Source organism: Pyxicephalus adspersus, chromosome 9 (assembly GCF_032062135.1).
Source record: "Pyxicephalus adspersus chromosome 9, UCB_Pads_2.0, whole genome shotgun sequence".
Taxonomy (NCBI): Eukaryota; Metazoa; Chordata; class Amphibia; order Anura; family Pyxicephalidae; genus Pyxicephalus; species Pyxicephalus adspersus.
The window spans coordinates 27,687,459-27,708,729 of record NC_092866.1 but is presented as its reverse complement, the minus strand read 5'-3'; the positions used below and the strand labels follow the sequence as shown (position 1 = coordinate 27,708,729).

Here is a 21,271-nt window from a genome sequence, read left to right as displayed (position 1 = left end):
TCTCTCCTGGTTTGCTTTCTATCTGTCTGACCCCTCCTTTCAAGTTTCTTTCAATTGTATTTCCTCCTCACCCACTCTCCTCCCTGTTGGTGTTCCCCAAGTGTCAGTCCTTGAACCCGTTCTCTTTTCTCTGTACACCTCCTCCCTTGGTAGTCCCATATCCTCCTTTGGCTTACAGTACCATCTGTATGCTGATGACATTCAAATCTATCTGTCCAATCCTGACTTGTCTCCCTCAGTCCTGGATAAAGTCTCATGCTGCCTGTCAGCCATCTCATCATGGATGTCTGACCAATTTTTGAAACTCAACCTGGATAAAACTGAACTCCTCATCATTCCCCCCTCTCAAATTCCAAATCTCCCCCAGACATATTTCTAACTGTTAAAAACACTGTTATCCAGCCCTCCCCTCAGGCACGTTGTCTTGGTGTCACCTTTGACTCTGCCCTCTCATTTACCCCCCCATATCCAGAACATTTCCAGTTCCTGTCACTTTCATCTATGCAACATCTCCAAAATCCAGCCCTACCTGTCCCTTGAGACCACCAAACTCCAAGTACAACGCTTATCATTTCTCGTCTGGACTACTGTAACCTCCTCCTCTCTGGTATTCCACTAACCCGACTCTCTCCTCTTCAATCTATTATGAATGCTGCAGCCAGACTCCTCTTCCACTGCATCTTTTTGCAGATCTCTACACTGGCTTCGAGTTCACCTTAGAATCAAATTCAAGCTCCTGTGCTTTGCCTTCAAATCCCTCCACAGAGATTGTCCCACCTACATTTCTGACCTGGTAAAAAAGTACTCCCCCAACCACTCTCACCGCTCCTCCAAAGACCTACTAATGGCTTTCTCACTTATAACCTCATCACACGCACAGATACAAGACTTCTCCAGAGTTGTCCCAACTCTCTGGAATGGTCTTCCTCGTCCTATTCGGCTTGCTCCTACTTTCTGCTCATTTAAAAGAGCACTAGAAACCCATTTTTTCAAACTTGCCTACCCATTTTCTTCTGTCTTTTGAATCCATCACTACTTCCCACCATTACATATCTCCCATCCTATTGTGTGTAAATTCCCCCACCTACTAGATTGTAATCTCTTCGGGGCAGGGTCCTCTCCTCCTGTATCACTGTCTGTATTAGTCTGTCATCTTCAACCCCTATTTAATGTACAGCGCTGCGTAATATGTTGGCGCTATATAAATCCTGTTTAGTAATAATAATAATAATAATATCAATTGTGGATTTGACAAAAAGCATTTATTACGACATTTAAATGGGCAGCTATATATGTGCCTTAACTGTGTTCTTTACTGTTTACAACCCAAAAATGTAGTTCTGTTGTGTCATCTGTCATGTTTATCAGGTGAAAGAAGTCCTAAGTGGTATATCTCTTTAATTAATTCAAACCATATCTTTAAATAAGGTATTCTATGACAGACATCCAGGAAACTCTACTGTGATAGGAAAAAAACAAAAACAAAGACAAAAGCTTTTGCATATGTATATATTTGAAATCAAACAAATCATACAAATTCTAATATAATAAAACTATGGTTGTAAGTTACTTTTTCAAAATTGCATTGCTTTAAAGTACTCACCTAAGAAGTCTCATTGGTTTTTGCATCCCTACTCAATTTTAGTTAAGCAGACTGACAACAAATCTTTTCAAGATTTGACCTTTAACATCAGCAAAATCTACCAATAAATATATTGAGTAAATTGAATTTACATCAGGACAGGTTGTCCCTTGAACAGCATTGTTATTTGTAGATTTTTTATGATTACGTCAGTGGAAAGTCGCAAGTCCAAAACTTATGCTTTAACCACATTGATATCTCACAGTGAATACCTGAAAGGTTCTCTACCTAAGCTTCCCAAGCTTAGATCCATACAGCAGTATTGTAGAATTACACGATTCCTTAGGAATTTTATTATACATTTTTTTCTAAAGGTGCTATGCTCTTTTAGTTGCATTGGTATTTGCCTTTTAATATTTGGTTGTTATCACTTTGGTTTAAAATATATAGTCTTACATTTTAATGAAATTGAAATACCTTTTCTCATTTTATTTCCTTTCCTATAATCTTGGTATAGCATGTAAATATTAATGCTGTTTGTTAATTGTATTATGTTAATGCTGTATCAGTTCTAATGCTGGTGGATGAATATTGATTTAAGAGGTTAGGGATTGTAGTCTCTATACTGCAAAAATGCAAGATTGTTTATGTAAGGTCTTTTAAAGGTTTCATAAATAGTTCACAGTAAGGCTACGTACACACATCCGATAACTGTTGTTGGAAAACGAACGGTTAACAGCAGATTAACGTTTGTTACAGATTATTTTGAACGTTCAAACATAATCCACCAATAATGTACAGACACAAGATGTGATCGTTTGAAAAATGCAGAAAGTAACATGTACGGAATGTAGAAAGTGAACGATTGTCGTCCGAACGGATCTGCCAGAACGGTTGTTCGTTTCTAACGACATCCCTCATTCATCAGCGTTGGCCTGTTGTGCACTTTTTTTGTTAACGATTCAGTTGCTAATTGTTTGTTTCCAACAACAAATTATCTGACCTGTGTGCATGTAAGAAGAGGTATAATAAAAAATTCAAGAAAACATATCTGTAAGGAATTTGCTGCTATTATATACTGTCTGTCTATTTCAGTTAAATTCAGAGTGGCAATATGTGGGAAAGTTAAACTAAAACACCACGTAAAAAGCGATTGCGATTCCTGGTCTCTTTCTGAAAATCCTGGTTTTCAGTCTCTCTTGCTAATCATGCAGCTTTGCAAATAAATGGCCCACAAGTATAAAGATCATTAAAATGCCCTTACTTGTTGTGGGGTTTAATAATAATTGGAAAAGTATTTTAACGTGAGGATTTACAAGAAATTCTGTTAGCCTTGTAAAAGGAAGTCAGAAATGGCAGAAAACATTAGACTCCTCACTACAGGTTTCCTAAAGAAATAAGTGTAGAAATATATTATAAATTATATAACTATGCAAATAAAACATCCAAAAAGATAGTTAATTAAACCTTTTTGTCACCAACTAAAACAAACATATGATGTTTACTATACTATAAGCAAAAGTCAATAGAAATAGTGTTTCATGACTTGACCCAGTGGCACTTTTGGTAACTATTTCAGGCTATATGTACCTTGGCTTCCTTTGACATGGAGAGGAGCATATAGAGGAGAAAAAAAAAATCAAGGCAACTATTCTTCAATCACTAATGCATTTACTATAAAAGGAGGTCAGAAACCTGTTGTGATGATAAATATGATATATATATATATATATATATATATATATATACACACATATACATACATACATATATAAATTGGAGTGCATGAAACATGTACAAAAGACTCTGAAGTCCAAAGTCTTCTATATTTGACAGTAACATATCTAAGGCAGATTATACCTTATATTATGGAGAGTGATTACATTTATTTGCTACTAGGGGTTGAACTACCTGTTGACAGTCACATCATTTGCAACACACTGAATGTGCTAATAATATGACTGTTAACAAGACATTATGGTGCACCTCAAACTGTGGATATAAAAGTATTTACATATACTTAAAGTGACTCCATCACCAAATTTTCCTTGGAAAAAAAGTCACTTTAAAAAGAAGTAAATGAGCCTTTAGTATTTATGGACATATGTAACTACATTAACTTAAAATCTTTTGTTTAATATTTGTTGTAAACAAACCCCTTTGCTGAGAGCTTTTAAAAGGCGGCATTGCCCACTGCTAGACTGCTAGGTGTACTTCAAAGTTTTCAGAAAAAATAAATTTATTCCCCAGTGTAGCTCTAGGTTTACTCTACTCTCATTGTCATTTAACTTTATTCAAGAACATAGTGGGGCACGACTAAGCCCTGTGTGCAAATGTATTTTTATTTTAATATATATGTTGCATGACAATCATAACACATATCTTATTTATGAAATAGATTTACTTTGCTGAAATGATTGTTTTTTTAATGCATATATATAAAATCTGCATCAAATCTAAAATTTATATTGTTTTCCCTGAGAAAATTAGCCCCTATGTAGTTAGTTGTTATAAAAAAAGGAAACCAAAAGCCAAGGCTTTGTACATATAATGATGGTCTACATCAAAGTAAAACATGCATTAACATTCTTTTAAATATACTCAATTGCATTTAAAAAGGGGATAATGACTCCTTAGGGAACTTCTTAGGTAAAATTGGACAATGTTGGTAATATGCAGTTTGTTGTATGTTTGATTTTGAAGTGTAAGTTAATTTCTCTAACAAGACAAAAAATAAAACAAAAATGGAAGAAATTAACCAGCGACAGACATAAGGAAACTGTAGATTAGCCCTTCTGCCATCATCATTTTTTGTTTCCATTGGACATTTCTTTTTAGACCACATCTGCTATACTGCCCTCCTTGGACTCCTGACATTCCTGAGGCATCCCTGTGGTTCCATGTGACATATCACGTCCAATGATTTCATTTACTGTAAAAAAAAAAAAAATGAAAAAAAAAAGGTCAAAACAGTATAAAAAGAATCTAAAAGAACATGACAGGGAAAACCTGTTGCACTATAGCAAGCACCACAAAGTTTCTGCTTTTATCTCACTACCATCCAGGAGTGCAGGATGAATGTACAGCTTAAGGGACCAACTATTGCAGTGCTCTTTGCTAATGATCAGCAAAGCCTAAACACCATCACGTAAGGCAGTGGGGCTTGCTTATACCTGTTCTTTACTTTCCTTGTTGGTTGATACTTGAAAATTTCAAGAGTGGTGGATTTTGGCAATAAGGGGACAAGGCAGACACAAGAGCAGCTGCTCCTTGATGTTAACTGCTATGCAGTGGCACTGTTTTTCCCTAAATGGTCACTTAACCTACAAAAGGGTAATTTTTTCTGCAATACACTTAGAAATATCAGTATCAACATTTGTAAAATGAAAACTAAAATACTTAAACTTCATCCCTAATAAATCTGAAGTTAGATAAATATATACACCAGAAATTAGTTTGTCATAGGTTTGCTCACCACTGTCTAAATTCCTGGGAAACCCAACAGCAAACCTCACCGAAGGTTGTGAGAGGTGAAATGCTCTGGGTATATTCTTGTGAATTTCTAAGACAATAAGCACCCTTTTGTCAATAAGGAGTATTTAGAGCGGAGTACAAACACAATATATATTTTTACAATTTCCATATATAGGGGGGAGGTTCCATCAAGGACTACGGTTGTCTTTATCCCAGGCACCATAGATTTTGTAAGGATTAGAGGTGGCTCAGATATTAGAAACCTTGCCATTGCAGCGCTTGGGTCCCAGGTTCAAATCTTTATCACTATCTGCAAGGAGTTTGCTAGGTGAAGCCGCGGCGATAAAGACAGAATGGGAGCGTACAGCTTCCTGCAACACTGACGTCATTCATCCCAAATGGCTTTTGGCTGTTCCTTCCTTCCTTCCATGCACAAAAGGAGCTTTTTCTTCAATGGGGAGAAAAAATGCAGATCTTAAACATGCGCAGTAAGATCAGCATTCTTTTTTTTCCCCCATTTGCAGTGGCTACATCGCCTGCCTGCTCAGTACAAGATCAGGTAATGTATGCAGAAGCAGGAAGAAGATGGTGGCTCTCAGCGCATCCTCTGTGCTTCCTCCATACCTCCTCCAGTCTGGCTTTCGAGCTGCCCATTCCACCGAAACAGCCCTTACTAAAAAGCTAAAGATCTCATCAGAGGCCTAGTCTCATGGCAACTTTTCCCTTCTCCTAGATATTTCCTATGCTTTGGACACTGTTTATCAGTGCCTCCTAATCCAAATCATGTGCTCCATAGGTATCAGTGACACTGCTCTCTCTTGATTTGCTTCCTACCTGTCTGACCATTCCTTTCAAGTTTCTTTCAATGGTAATTCCTCCTCTCCCACTCTCCTCCCTGTTGGTGTTCCCCAAGGGTTAGTCCTTGGACCGTTTCACTTTTCTCTGCACACCTCCTCACTCAATAGTCTTATATCCCCTTTGGTTTACAGTACCATCTGTATGCTGATGACACTTAAATCTATCTGTCCACCCCTGACTAGTCGCCCTCAGTCCGGGACAAGGTTTCACGCTGCCTGTCAGGCATAGCATCATGGATGGCTGACAGATTTCTGAAACTCAACCTAGATAAAACGGAACTCATCAACTTCCCCCCCCTCACATTCCAAATCTAACAGTAAACACGATTATTCTTCCCTCCTCTCAGGCAGGTTGTCTTGGCATCACCTTCGATTCTGCCCTCTCATATTCAGAACATCTCCAGGTCCTGTCACTTACATCTGCGCAACATCTCCAAAATCCACCCCTACTTGTCCTCAGAGATCAACAAACTCCTTATTTTATTAGCTCCTATTTCATCTGGACTACTGTAACATCATCCTGTCTGGTATTCCACTAACCCAACTCTCTCCTCTATTATCTTCATCCTTCCCACCACTACTCCTCTGCTGCATCTCTTTGTAGTTCTGTAGTTGGCTTCATTTCACCTCCCATTGGCTTCCACATTTCAAGCTCCTGTGATTTGCCTTCAAATCTCTCCACAGTTCTTGTCCCACTTACTTTTTAACCTGGTAAAAAAATACTCCCCTTGCTGCTCTCTTCGCTCCTCCAATGACCTACTACGAAATTCCTCACTCATAATCTCATCGCACGCACTTTTCTATTCTAGAGCTGCTCCAACTCTTTGGAATGGTTTTCCTCGTCCTTTTCGGATTGCTCCTACTTAAGCAATGTCGGTATCTAGTTGTCCTTTGCAATGCCTATTTAATGTACAGCGCTGCGTAATATGTTGGCGCTATATAAATCATGTTTAATAATAATAAATAATTAAAACACAGCTCAACAAAAAAAACAATTGTCAAGGATTTTTTTAATATATTTAGTGTCTTTCAGGTCTGCTAAATCTCTAGATGACATCGATTTTACCAACAACAAATGTTAACACAGCATAATATTATCAATCTTTATTTACACTGATGTTTTTCATTTTATATATTAAATGTAGCATTATTATTATTATATAGAAAAAATGGAAAACTGAAAGGTTTGAAACTTGGTTTACCTATGGTATGGCGATAGCCCAAAAAATCATCATAATGATTGTTATTTTTGTGCTGTAAATATAAAAGGTTTCAATCGTTACAAGAAAAACAAGTGGGAGTGGAATCAGCAAGACGACCTGTGCCACATATTGCTGTATCCGTCATGGAGGATATAAAGGGTTTGGAGAGTAATCCAGGAGTTAGCAGTGAAAGTGAAAATGAAGGAAGTGTTTTATCAAACCAGCAGTTCTCCCAAGAAGAGAACAATGATTTAATATATGTCCTAAGTCTGTCAAAACAAGCATCTGAACTTTTAGCATCCAGGCTAAAATATAAGAACTGTCTGAGACTGGAAGGTAAAATAACGGTTTATAGGACAAGAGAGGTGACACTCCTACCATATTTCAGTGAAGATGGAGACTTTGTGTACTGTTGTAACATCACTAAACTACTACTAGCCCATATGGGAGTACCAGAATACCAAACAGAAGACTGGTGGCTTTTCATAGACAGTTCCACTCGAAGTTTGAAATCTGTTTTACTGCATAATGGCAACTGATATGCATCAATTCCAATTGGCCACTCAACAAAACTTTAAGAAGAACATGAAAATATCCAAATGGCCTTACAAAAGCTTTGCTATCATGAACACCAATAGTCTATTTGTGTTGATTTAAAAATGGTTAACTTCCTACTTGGGCAGCAAAGTGGATACACAAAGTACCCATGTTTCATGTGCTTGTGGGATAGTAGAGCAAAGCAGGATCACTGGAAAAAAACAACATGGTCTCCCAGGGAAAACATGAAAAAAGGTGCAGCCAATATCATTAACAAGCCAATGGTTGACAAAGAAAAAATCATTCTCCCTCCACTACACATAAAGTTGGGATTAATGAAGCAATTTGTTAGAGCTCTGAACAAGGAGTGATTACTTTAAATACATTTGTAGATTCTTCCCAGAATTGAGTACTGAAAAATTAAAAGAAGGAATCTTTGATGAACCCCCAAATATGAAAACTGATAAATGATTCAAATTTCACAAGTTACATGACTGATACTGAAGCTTCTGCCTGGCACAGCTATGTCATTATTATCAAGAATTTCTTGGGTAACCATAAAGCACAAAATTATGAAGAAGTGGTACAAAACTTAAACTTAAAAAAAAAACTATGAGCATAAAGGTATACTATCTCCATAGCCATTTGCAAAATTTCCAGAAAACCATGGCAATTTCAGTGAGGAACAAGGGTGAGAGGTTCTATCAAGATATAAAGGTGATGGAAGAAAGGTATCAGGGCAGATGGGATAGACACACATGATGGCAGACTACAGACTTCTTTGTAATTGGTTCTGTAAATATACTGAAAATAGAATATATTGACATTACGTATTTCAAAAATGTAATTTTGTATACAGAGGCAATCTAGCAAAATCAATACTATATTTGGAATCTGTGCATCAAACATAACCTAAAATGACTTTAATATGATTGGGAAGTAAATGTTTGTTAACCAGTGTAATAGGATACAAGAAAAATTTGGCTTTTTAATAGTTTTTTGAAAAACCACAACAAAAAAACAATAGATGTATACTGCGGGAAAAGGCCCTGTTACTTTGAATTGGTCTTTGCTTTGATGTTCAGTGGCAAATCTGTAGTGTTGCTATCTTGATATTTTTGGACAGTTAAAAGTTGTTTTCCTGGTACACCCTCAAATTCAGTTAAATTTGTACAATCTCTGATTGTAGATGCATGCACACTGACACAAACTGTTGCAAGACTTGCAGTAGATCCGGCAGTTAAGTTTTGAAGTTCTTGGGGACATTTCTTAGCATTAAATAACCAACTTTTGGGCTATATTTGCTGGCCCAGTCAGTCCTGGACAAACTAGCAGGTTACAATATATGTCGCAAAAATGGCAAAGGTAAAGGGCAGACTCTAGGTATGTGAGGTTGAAAAAGTGATGAAGTTAAGCAAACTATTTGAGTAAAGCAAACAATATATATTATCCGAGGGTGAAAAAAAACCAAATGTATCTTTAGAAAGCACCTACAGAAGGCAGCAGGCATCCAAAGCTGCAAAAATAACACTATACCCCACAAACTCTGGCACTTTCGTTTTTAAAACTATATTTTCATATTTTAATTTGTTCAGCTCCTTTGTGTTGCAACCCTCCATACAATTTCGTGCAATGATCCAGACCAGAATCAGATACTGGTGGTATAATCGCCCACTCTTCAACAACGCAGGTGGAAGGAAAGAAGCAGCAAAAAAGGGGAGTATATTTTACACTCAAAGGGGAGAGCAGCCTAAAGCAAAAACAAAAGTAGAATTTTAAAGCAACAGCCTCTCACCCTTCCTCAAATAGAGACCATTTAAACAAATAAGAGCAAATGACAGTCAAAAGAAGAGGTGGTATCCCAAATAGATAATTGAGATAGTAGGTTTTAAGTCTTTCAAATGTGACCTTTTATTCAAAATAACTGCAGTGAGAAGGGAGGCTCTAGGTTTTTTTTCACAGAACAAGTGGCCATGGTGAAGGAACCAGCGAGGTGCTGTGCAGAGCAGCAACGTAATTGCAAGTGCTACTTTAACCTCCCTAGAGTGTGACTCGGGGTAGAAAAAAGTTGCTAAAAGTGGTAACCCCAATTCACAGTCGGGGTAGGTAATTCTATGGGAGGTACTAGTAAAGAGAGCCTCACCTGATCCGCTGGCATCCCGCGTTGTCCATCGACGCAATCTCCGTCTTCTTCTCTCTACTTCGGGCCGGCTTCTGCATCCGATGAGTCACCGGGGAGTTTCAGTCACTATTCCAAGGACCCAAAAAACAAAGTACTTAGCGCTACTTCTGTAGAACCTTTTTGCTGCATTTCGTAATGACCAGGCTGATAGTCTACTTGCCATTACATGACAGAAAAAGGCCCCTCATTCTTTTCCTCCCCCGCCCTGTCTTCCCTCATTTTGCCCCTCCATCACACATTACTCTCTCCCTACAGGCTCCCTCCCTTGAGCTGACTTTTGGAGAACAATGCCTGGATACCCAGAGATCCAGCACTGAGTTGCTGCTAGAATGGAGAAGTTCCATCCATTCTCAAGATTGTCTTCCGAAAGTCTATCTGACAGCTCTGGGCATGTGCACTGGGATGCTGTCAGGGAGCCCTGAGCCATCTCAGGGAGGTGCTTACAATCCCCCCATTAAAAGACACTTGTTCGATTTATTAGTTAAGACCGTTTTAAGTTATGTCACCCAAAACATAAACTTATGCACTTTCTAAACTGTAACAGGTGAGATATTTGCCATAATATTTTTTGCTGAAGATTTTCATGCTGACATGCTCTAAAACAATACAAAATGATTAATGTGATATAAGGGAGTGATTTTTGAACCAGAACCAGTTGAGAACATGTCCGATTAAAGGGTTGGATGAGTGCAAAAGTAAAATATGGTCTATCCTAGTAAAAGTATTGTGGAAGGGTGAGTAAAGATCATATGCTGGTTTTTCAGGATGCTTGCCCTTTCAACAATCTGCCAATGCATGCTGGTTAGGTATGGACCTAAATCCATTTGCTGCACTATATGAGGAAAACAAATAAGATGACTAGACAGGGATTTAAAAGCAAAAAAGTCACCATATTAAGAATACTCAAGTAAGCTCTGCAACCTCCTAAATGGGAGACACACTTTGTAAAACCACCCAAATAGTGGGCTAATGATTGCTCATAAAATAGAGCAATCTAAAAAAGCCAAGGCATTACTGTGGTACAAGGCTTAATAAAACATCAAAAAAACTTTGATAAGTTATTCATAAAAACTATTTTGACATCTAAATGACACATGTTTGTAAATACAAATGCAACTTCCTGAGTCAGTCCACAAAAGGTATAAAGGTCACAATTTTAAACCAGATATGCACTTTAACCCAACACGTTTACCTGCTTCTTCAGGGTAAGGATAAATATCACATTGTTGTTTCATGTTATACTATTTAGCAACAAAAGTCTCTAGAAAAACTAAAGTATAAAAGACTTAACAATGACATCTCAGGTGTAAATTCCATAGCATCCAGACCCAGTGAATTGGGACAATCATTTGCGACCATTGGTTATTAATTTTCCATCTTATCCTAAAGACACCTCAGATTTACTTTAAAAAATTGAAGGCTGCAGAGTGCCACAGAATACAATTCTGGTCGCATTAGACATTGAAGCACCCAATTCAGGTATACCTCATGTGAGAGGGTTAGAAGTACTTTCTTCTTTCCTACCACATGAGGTGAAATCACAAACACATTATAATAACTTTATACTTACAAAAACATCTTTGTTTAATGACCAATTGTATTTACAAGTCCTTGGCATGGCCAAAGGATTAAAATATGCCCCGACCTATGCAAAACTTTATTTAGGTGGATGGGAAAAACAATTGTTTTCCAGTGTGGACGTCTCGATGTACCTGTGCCATATACTATCCTTATACTGTGGACAGGTGACACCGATACCTAACAATAGTTATTTATTCTACTACAGGTAATACATTTTATCTGAAATTTATCTTTTCCTTTGATTTAACAATCCATCACTTTTTTTGGATATAACAGTCAAAAATTAATTCTGATTCTACCATTTCCACGAACCTATATCATAAAGCGACTGCTGGGAATACCACTCTCCACGCAGAGGGCTCACATCGGAGACCATTAATCAGAAGTATACCATGCAGCTAGTTCCGTTGCATTAAAAGGAACTGCACATTGAAAGAAGACTTTGAAATTCAGGCCAAAGCCCTCAAAGGTTACTCTTATGAAACTATAGCAAAAGATTGTAAAAAATTATTATAACAAATTCAGATCATTAGACCAATCCAAGTTGCTGTATGAGGCTTCTAAATCAACTAAATTTTTTGTTGTTGTTTACATAAGTATAGTTACTCCTTTTAGAGTTGTGGATAATATTGAGTGCTTCAATGTCTAATGCGACCAGAATTGTAATGTTATTCCATTTAGCAATAAAAGTCTCTAGAAAAACCAATGTGATATTTCTCCTTACCTTGAAGAAGCGGGTTTAATCCTGCAAAATGTTTGTCTAGAAAGGGAAGAAGAATCTGGTTACAGTTTTCACAAACCATACTTATGGGTTTCAACCACCCAACATGGGAAAGACAATTTGTGTTTATATTAAGGCATTGTAAAAAAAAAAATAAAAAATAAAAGTATTTTAAGAGTCCAGATCAATTGGAAAAATGTTTACCGAGATACAGAGTGTGATTCTTGCAGACAAACTAAATTAGCTTTCAAAGTGCTAAGGATTTTGTGTGGCATTGAGGGGAGAATTATAACACTGAGCAAGCTTTAAAAAAGAAAAAAAAGGCTTCTATCTTTCCATCAGCCTTCTCACTCCTAAACCCTAGGGCCTCAACTTCTCATTTAACTTCCAACTTCTCCACTAAGTAGTCCCATTATATGTAAACAAAAACTAATACTTGCAAATGCCAAAGTAAAGAATCAAGGTAAATAAAGTAAAAAATATCTAGGAGCCTGATGTTAACTTCCCAAGAAATTGTCAAAGATCTTGAAAGTACATATTTAATAATTTAGGCTGTCTTGGGCAAATCCTTGACCAAATTCTTAGTTTACCACACACCAACATTTGGAAAATACCATTTTTGTCTGTCTTTACTAAGCTAATGCCGCAGATGCAGGGACTTTAATCCTTATGGGAGATTCTAATTTAGCTTTGGACAACATCTTAGATAAATCAGGGCTTACCATCTATAAACATCCTCCCAAGAACAGCTTATGCCTGGCAAATCTGCTCCATGATAATGACCAGACATATGGTAAAAGTTAAAATCCCTTTTCTAGAGATTGTTCATTCAGAAAATACAATTAGAGATTGTATGATTCATGAAATATCATCAAGCTCCAGATGAAACAACTGACATCATTTACACTGCCAACTTATATTTGCTCAGGGGCAACAAGCTGCTAGCAACAGCAATTTCTGGTCACACGGATGTTAGATTATAAATGTGCACTTTTCGCAGAAGATGTCCTTTATACAACTAACCTATCCCTTTATCACCATCCCCAACCTACGTCATATTTTTAAGTTGTTTTCATCAGTATTTGGATTATACATTAATGGAACCAAGTCTGTTGCTGTATAATAACTGATCATGTGGCTTCCTTAACCTTAAAAATGATATGATTTTATTCGGAAATCTGATTCTCTTCTCTATCTGGTTATTCATCTTACCACATTGGTCAATGCACTATAAAAAGCAAATTATTCCCCTCTTTTGTAAAAGATAGCCACCAAAAATGAATGCTTTCCCTAGACTGTTATATTTGTATGGACACTTCCAATTGGTGTCCCCGTCAGCCCTCACAACCAGATTCTGATATTTATCTATAGAATCAAAAATGGCACAATCAGTAAAACATCATTATATTGTGAGTTTCCCATTTCTGTCAATATCACTGAACAGCTTAACTAGACCAGCACTTTAAATTCACTTTACTGACTTATAGACCTCAGTGGACCCAATTCTGCACCCCCATGGTGTACAACAAAAACTGCTCATCCTCACCCTGCTGGGAAAGTGTACGTATATTCTGGTGTCTAGCAGAATAGATTGTCTTAGATAAAATAATAGATAAAACGTGGATTCAACAGGAACATCCAGCAGTATTTATTGCAATAATGGTTCCAAGACTACAGACTAGGCAATATCCTAACTGCCAGCAGAGGCTACTTCTTTGATTCATAGTAGTGTAGTTTGGCTATTATATCTCTCAGTAGGTCCATCTCATGGACAGTGCACCAGGGCCCTTTAGAACTATGTCTAATTCTAAGGGATCAAAAAAGAATAGGCAGTGCCATCTCCTAAAAGACATCAATGATTGAAGCTGGTAGATCCAAAATACACTTAGGTAGGCCACGTATTCGTAGGTTCAAGCAATGTAAGCATTTTATTCAATAGCGTATTGATGTGTTGTTCATGTCACAGTGGTGCCCTCATTAAAACTACTAAGGTCATCCACCTAGGATTCTAGAATCTCTGTTGGACTGCTGCTTTGTAAGCTGGGTAGACAAACTGATGCAAAAGACTTGTCAGGGTACTAGGCAGGTGCAGCTCTAATCTGAACTCATATCTATCAGGTCCTTTGTAAGGATATAAGGTGAGACATCAGGGGAAAGACCAGTTGCCCATCCATATATTCATCTCCACGGTGATGAATTAGGGGTTATTTTCTTCCTTAGGATACTGTTTTTAGCATACTGTTTTCCTTGAGTACACATGTGATCTTGGGATTCTAGGGACCCCAGAAGATGTTTTTGCCCATGAATAGCTCCTGTACCTGTCTTTAGGCTAGTGATAGGCCTTAAGAGGTGCAAAGATGTTAGGGCAGGTCAACCATCCACAGCAGTGCCCATACTCTGTCATATGCACTTTATCAACATGAGAGGCACCTTGTCAAAATGGCTGTTGGACCTTAGCCTTTTAAAGTTAGGGGGTTGGAGAGACATCTACAAAAGAACTTTTTACTACCTTAACAATGAAGGGTGCTATACAGAAAAACTTCCAGACACTTTTCAGCATCTACAGTAGACAGTTTATCCTACAATATTATAATGAAACAATGTAAATTAATTTCAGTTTTGGAAGTAATCAATCATTTGTAAAGAACACCTACAAGGTGCTTGCAGCAAGCATTTTCATAAATCATTAAGGACAGACAGTCCACATAGTCATAACTGTCTAAACTGCATCCTGATGATGCTGGAGATAGTGGTAAAAATAAAGCACAACGTTGCAAAATTACCACAGAACTTTAAAAAGATATACAATTTATATTTCGGCTGTCCACTTGGCTCAACATGTAATCTGTACCAGTTGTTCCAACGGACTGCGTGGCTAAATCAGCGTAAAGCAGCAATGCTATTTGCAATTCCGATGGTGTGGAGAGAACCGCAAGACCATCTAATTGACTGTTATTTTTGCTGCATCAACAAAAGTGTATTCTCAGGTAAAACTAAGCACAAAATTGTATATACCAGCCTCGATTCTGCAATTAGGCCTGTTCCCCATGATGATTCCTTGCCAGTTCCGGCACTGCCACGTGATGGACTCGCTTCTGTAGGTGATGAGGAATGTGCTGGAGTTGCAGCCAGTTACAACCCCGAATCATCTGATCCTTATTACCTGGCCGATGAAGGTTCAGAACCTGAGACCTTTACACAAGCAGAGCTGAATGATCTCATTCGTGATCTAAATCTCTCCAAAAAGAAAAAGCAGAACTTCTTGCTTCAAGGCTTAAACAGAAGCACTTGCTTGCAGGGGTGGAACTGTAACTCACTACAGAAAACGAAATCATAACTTGACAAGGTTCTTCGCTAGTGATGGCTCACTGTGCTACTGTCATGATATAAATGAACTTTTTAACAGTTTGTCACAAGAGCATGTTCCATCTGAATGGCGTTTCTTCATTGATTCCTCTAAAAGAAGCTTGAAAGCAGTCTTACTGCATAATGGTAATTCCAAACCATGTTTACTGATTGCCCATTCTGTTAACCTAAAGGAGTCCCATGACAAGATGAAGTTACTACTTGAAGTAATCCAGTATAAAAAACACCAGTGGAACATCTGAGAGGATCTAAAGGTCATTTAGCTTACTGATGGGAATGCAAGGAGGATTCACAAAATATTGCTGTTTCCTTTGCCTTTGGGACAGCCGATCTTACGGGAGACCATTATGTCAAGCGTTATTGAATACCAAGAGATACCTATAAGCCCGGAACAAGCAGTGTGAGCTGCGGATGTAATACTTATGGCAGGGGTTCCCTGAAGATCTAAGATTTATATCAAAGATCCCTGCACATATTAAGGTCATGAAAGTCTGCTCTAGAGTATAATATCTGGGGTTATACCTCTGAAATGCTTGATTAATGTCAGAAAAGTAACCAATGTACCACCTTTCCTCCATATAGTTGTAACAGAAAACAGGAAGCTCAAAATTTGGCTGTGTGAATTTGGCAAGAATCTCCCGTCTTGTCACCCTGCTCAAAGTAACAATGCTTAAAGAAGAAAAGCTTTCTTTCTTTGAACTCCTAAATAGGAAAGCTCATAATATTGTTTTATAGATAATCAAAAAGGTTCTGGTTTAATACCCAAGACAGATGACAAATGCATCTCTGGCATAAGAAACCACCAGCTCCAATTCCCCTAAGGTTGGGTTGACCCAGCACTTGAAGTGAAGTGAAACCTGACTGGATATGAAAGGATTCCAGTAACATATGCGTTAAAGGAGTTCCAGACAAGAATGGGATCACTAGATTGTAGTGATTAGAACAGTCCAAACCAAGGTCCACATTGTGTGGGAGGAGTGAAAAACAAAACATTTTAGGTTTCTAAAAAGGCACATGAAAGATGCTGTGTCCAGTGGAGCTCCAACAATAAGGGACAATTATTGAACATAGATTTATACAAATAACGTGCAAGGGCAAAATGAAGAAAGAAGCAGTTTAGAGGCCTAATCAATATGGGAATGGGAAATAGAGAAGGGGCTGGGACTTAGAAAAGAGTACAGGACACTGCTGAACCGGAGGGAGTAACTAAAAGACAACCTGTCCAGGGCAGGAAGGAGCACATTGCAGAGAATACTAGCTCAGAGAAAAAGTGCATGTAGGAACAGAGCCATAAAATATGTTGCCAAAAAGATAACAGAAACACAATAAGGAGGAATGTAAATGGCAAGAATGGTCACAGTGTCACACAAAATATCAATCGTGGTATTTAGGAAAAACATAGCTACCCATTCTATCTTGAGGTCTAGGACAGCAAAGTTAACAACGTGTTAAAATACTTAAACAAGGATAAAAAGACACATAGGTTGAAAAAAAAGGCATAAATTCATCAAGTTTAACCATCAATGAAATTAACATACTAGAAACCAGCATATTCCAGCATTACCTATATGTACATAGTGAATTCAGAGGAAAGCATAAAAAAAAAAAAATCCAGGTCCCATGAGGAAATCGGATGTTCCCTGGATCAACAAGTCTCTAGTATTATTTTTTTAACCCCCCTAGTTTTCTAATTATGTTCGTATTTTCACGCAAAAAGCGTTACATTTTTTTGCATGGAAATTCATTTAATAAATGTAAAAATAAACTTTAAATAAAAAAACACAAAAATCTGTTAAAAAATAAATAAATAGTGAAACCTGTAAAAACATAATAGAAATGTAATACAGTAGCATGTATAATATAATTATATATATAATATATAAAGATTTCTTTGTATTGGACTCAAAACAGCTATTTTGTATTAAATCCAATACAAATTTTTTTTTTGATTTTCCCGCTGCGCCTCCCACCCGCACCGACGTCACCGGGAAACCCAGGAGAACGTCTCTGCAGTCGCCGGCTGAAGATTGAAGAAAGAAGAGGTGTCTTGAGGACCTGCAGGGACCAGCAGGATGCCGGGGGACGCCAACGGAACAAGGTAATTGTTTTTTTAATGTTTTTAGCAACCCCGAGTCAAGCTCGGGAATATCGCTAAGGGGGGGGGGGGGGGCTGTTAAAACTTTATTACCCAGTTATATTTGTGGCTTCTAGAAAAGCATCAAGCATCAAACTATAGAACGTACTAAAACCACTTCCTGAGGGAGCTATTCCACATTTTCACAGACCTCAGCGATAAAGACATGCAGAGCCTCCTGGAACACATACGTCATGCATCCCAGGAGGCTTTTGGCTGCTCCTTTTGCGCATGCCTGATCCCAGGCATAAGGACCTTGGGGAATGGGGGAAAAGATAATGCAGATCGCACACATGAACTACATCACCTGATCTTGCGCCTGTGCAGTGTAAGATCGGTTGACTTAGGCAGAAGGCAGATGAGGGGAGAAGAAAGTAGTGGTGCCAGGCGCCGAGGAAGCGAAGGAGGGTTTCTGAACAACGTGGGACCTGATCCAGAAAAATCGACGGATCTGCGAAAGTAAAGGTGAGTTTAGCTTGTAATAAAAATTTAAAAATGTTTGGGACTTTCAGGGGAAGAGCCAACTGTAGTGGCCAAGTTTTATCAGAGCTCCCTGCACACCTGCTGGTACTCTTCTGCTCATGCATCAGTGCGATCCCAGCTTGTTTGCCCAGGTACCACCTTAGGCAGCCTACAGAGCTGAGTGAAGTTGTTTGCTTTGACACCCCAGCTATCCCCATGCTCTGATCCTTCACTCCTAGAAAAAATGGTGCAAAGTGCATTTTTTTTGTGGCCAGGCCCAAGTGCAGGTAAATTTATTTACTTTCCTATTTCTCTTACCCTCCCTTTTGAGCTATTTGTGGTGGACTGAGGATGACCCTGCGCTGCTGCTGCCTCTCTCCATTTTCATTTTCCTGGTTAATTGCTGTCAGCGAATCCGCAGCAGAAATGCCTGGCTTCTTCTAATTACCTACACTCTCTCTCTGCCGAAAGAGGTGCTCTGACCACAGAAAAGAGGCATAACACCCAGTGCTCTGCAGTAGAGCTCATATTGACCCCACAATTACCTGAAATTTTAGTGAATATCTATTGCTTTTGACCACTTTAAAATTATTTTACGTCCATTTGGGAAACGTCCATTTTTTCCCTTCTCGCAACACTGCTGAGACTTTTCTATCTGTTTTTTGACTCCCAACTGGATCGAGCCAGTCTGGGTAGCAAGCTTTGTCACACAGTGCCGACTTATTCTTATTCCTGCATGTGCCCTCAGTTTTTTGCCCCAGAGCTCGGTTTGTCACACCCGGGCTATTTTTTTGCTACTAGCACATCCCTTTTTGCCCTAGCGAGATTGTAAGGTATGTACAAATATATTACTTGTTCAACACCACAGGCCAAGAGTAAGCACTGTTGGAACTTTTCCCTTTCAAGTATAAGACCTTCCCTTTAAAAGGGAAAGATGTTGGTTATATACGGAAGTTAAAATGGTTAGCTTCTCTAAGTTTAGCGACTCATTATGGAATAGGCTCTCTGGAATTCTGTGAATCATATAGCTTGATCAGAGGTCTAACCAGCTCTTGCCTCCCGGAATATGATTTATAATGTTGTACTATGTTTAGATCCTTATTTAAGTTTTTACGGCCCTTACCCACAGGACAGTTCGGCCTCCTTGGGTAGAGCAAGTAGCCTGGAACTGCTCATTTTGCCCTTTTCTAATGGTTCTGCTATTTGGTTTACCCCAGACCAAGGTAAATAAAAATGATGCACACCAATCCTCCCAACCTATTTGGGACGGTGTCCCGCTTACAAAATTCACAGCACTTCCAGCGATATCCTGGAATGTTGGAGGTCTTAACCACCCTGTGAAAAGAAGGAAAGTAGCCTCGCGTGTACACTTTTTCTTAACTGTAATTGTTTCCTTCCAGGAGATATTACGTACCTGTGAATAGGGGGGTCGTCATACTCTTCAACATAGCCCTTCCACACCACCTAATAAAATCTTACATAGATCCTTCTTCAAGGTTCATTTTGCTTAAAAATTGTACTAGATGTAGACCTACTCTTTGCTGAACATATATGCCCCCCCATTGGCAACAATGCAGACTTTGTTGAACAATTTTTGTTACAGGGTCACATCTGAATCTTTATGATGTCACAGGTGGGCAAACCGGCTATCATCCAATATTCCTATCTATGCCCTGGTGTTTCTTTATCTGCACCTCCTTTCTCATCTTTATGAAATTGCTTGGCGGAGTGAGCTTCTCTTTCTACAGAAGACAAACAATTGCTTCAGGTCCAGGTTATTCTAGATACTTTTCTGTACTCCCAAACTGTCAAATATTTATGCCCCTTCAAACCTAAATATTTTTTGTGGGGCAATCAGTTTTAGCTACACATGATTCAAAAATACCTATTCACAAAGTACCAGATATATATTCTAATAAAAAACTTTATTCTCACTAAACCATTATTACTCTTTTGCAAATATAGTTTGTGAATATATATTCGGCCATGGCTCTAGAGCAAGAGGACATTTTTTCTTTTCTACAGTTGGCAAACTTATCCAATCTCTTTTCTGACCAATAGCAGCTTCTCAATCATCTGATAACGCTACAAGAAGTTGCAGCAGTTTTTGGACACATGCCATCATGAATCCAGATGGCCTGTAGAAATTTACAAACCCTTTGAGCCCTACCTTACTGTTCTCTTTAATGATCTTTGACCACCGTCATCCACCTTTCCCTTGTTAATCATATTTGGACCCTTCATCCACCTTTCTCTATTTTTAGGAACACCCATACAACTTTAACTCCAAAACCTCAAAAAAAAACAAAAAAACAAAACAAAGTTTTGATCCCCATATCACCTGATAGCTTTATTAAACAGGGATTACAAATTTATTGAGAAGAATATAGTTAATCACCTATAAATCACCTTCCCCCCCCTTCTCACTAACCATCAGTTTTGGAAGACATGGACATATACCAATGGGTAATCAGGCAGCCATACCAGCCATGACCCTCCCATCAAATCGATTTTATGTTATTCGATCAACTGTGATAAATCAATGGCATTATATTTACTCCCCAGATTTAAAACCTCTTGGCATGCCTCCTTCCTTTTTCAATGGGACAGACTTCCCCCACTTCGGGGTACTTACCCTGAAAAAAAAACCTCAACTTTACTCCCTGTGTACATTCTATCTGTCAGTCGTTTTCCAATGGTCCTCACTGAAATGATCCTTTATATGTAGAACAGCACAAATCAAAATTATAACATTTTCCTGTCTTTTCTATGCCTATATGACCTAAAGAGGTCCAATCTCCTCTTTCGTACTTTCATTTAAGGGAAAAAGATCTCCAAAGTTAGTTGGTGTATACTATAGCAACTGCCAAAAATTGCTGGTCTGTATCTTCCCAATATTTTATCACATGATACTGGTCCTCCTTAGAATTTTAAAAGATTGAATATATAATACCTCTATTTACACTAATAAACTGATTGGGTTTGAAAAAACTGAGCTCAGCTCTTTAAGGACTTCTGGATGTAATCCATGCTGCCAAGTGAGGCACTTGTTCTCTGTTAGCATGCAGCACTTCCTGGTCTCACATGTCTGTGGGCAGTCTTGTTCACACTGACACAGCACAGGGAGCAGGAGCTCCTTAAAGTAGTAGAGGCTATTTAGTCTCAGCAGTAAT

The 21,271-nt window shown here is 38.3% G+C and overlaps 1 protein-coding gene across 1 annotated transcript in view; it reads right to left on the bottom strand.

Annotated features, from left to right (window-relative positions):
- Positions 1–1,495: 1,495 nt before the first annotated feature.
- Positions 1,496–21,271, bottom strand: part of NFATC3 (nuclear factor of activated T cells 3) — a 146,197-nt gene continuing 126,421 nt past the window's right edge. The window contains exon 10 of the mRNA XM_072422981.1: positions 1,496–4,514. Coding sequence (XP_072279082.1) covers positions 4,417–4,514 — 98 coding nt within the window. The 3' untranslated portion in view covers positions 1,496–4,416. The remainder of the gene's footprint in view (positions 4,515–21,271) is intronic.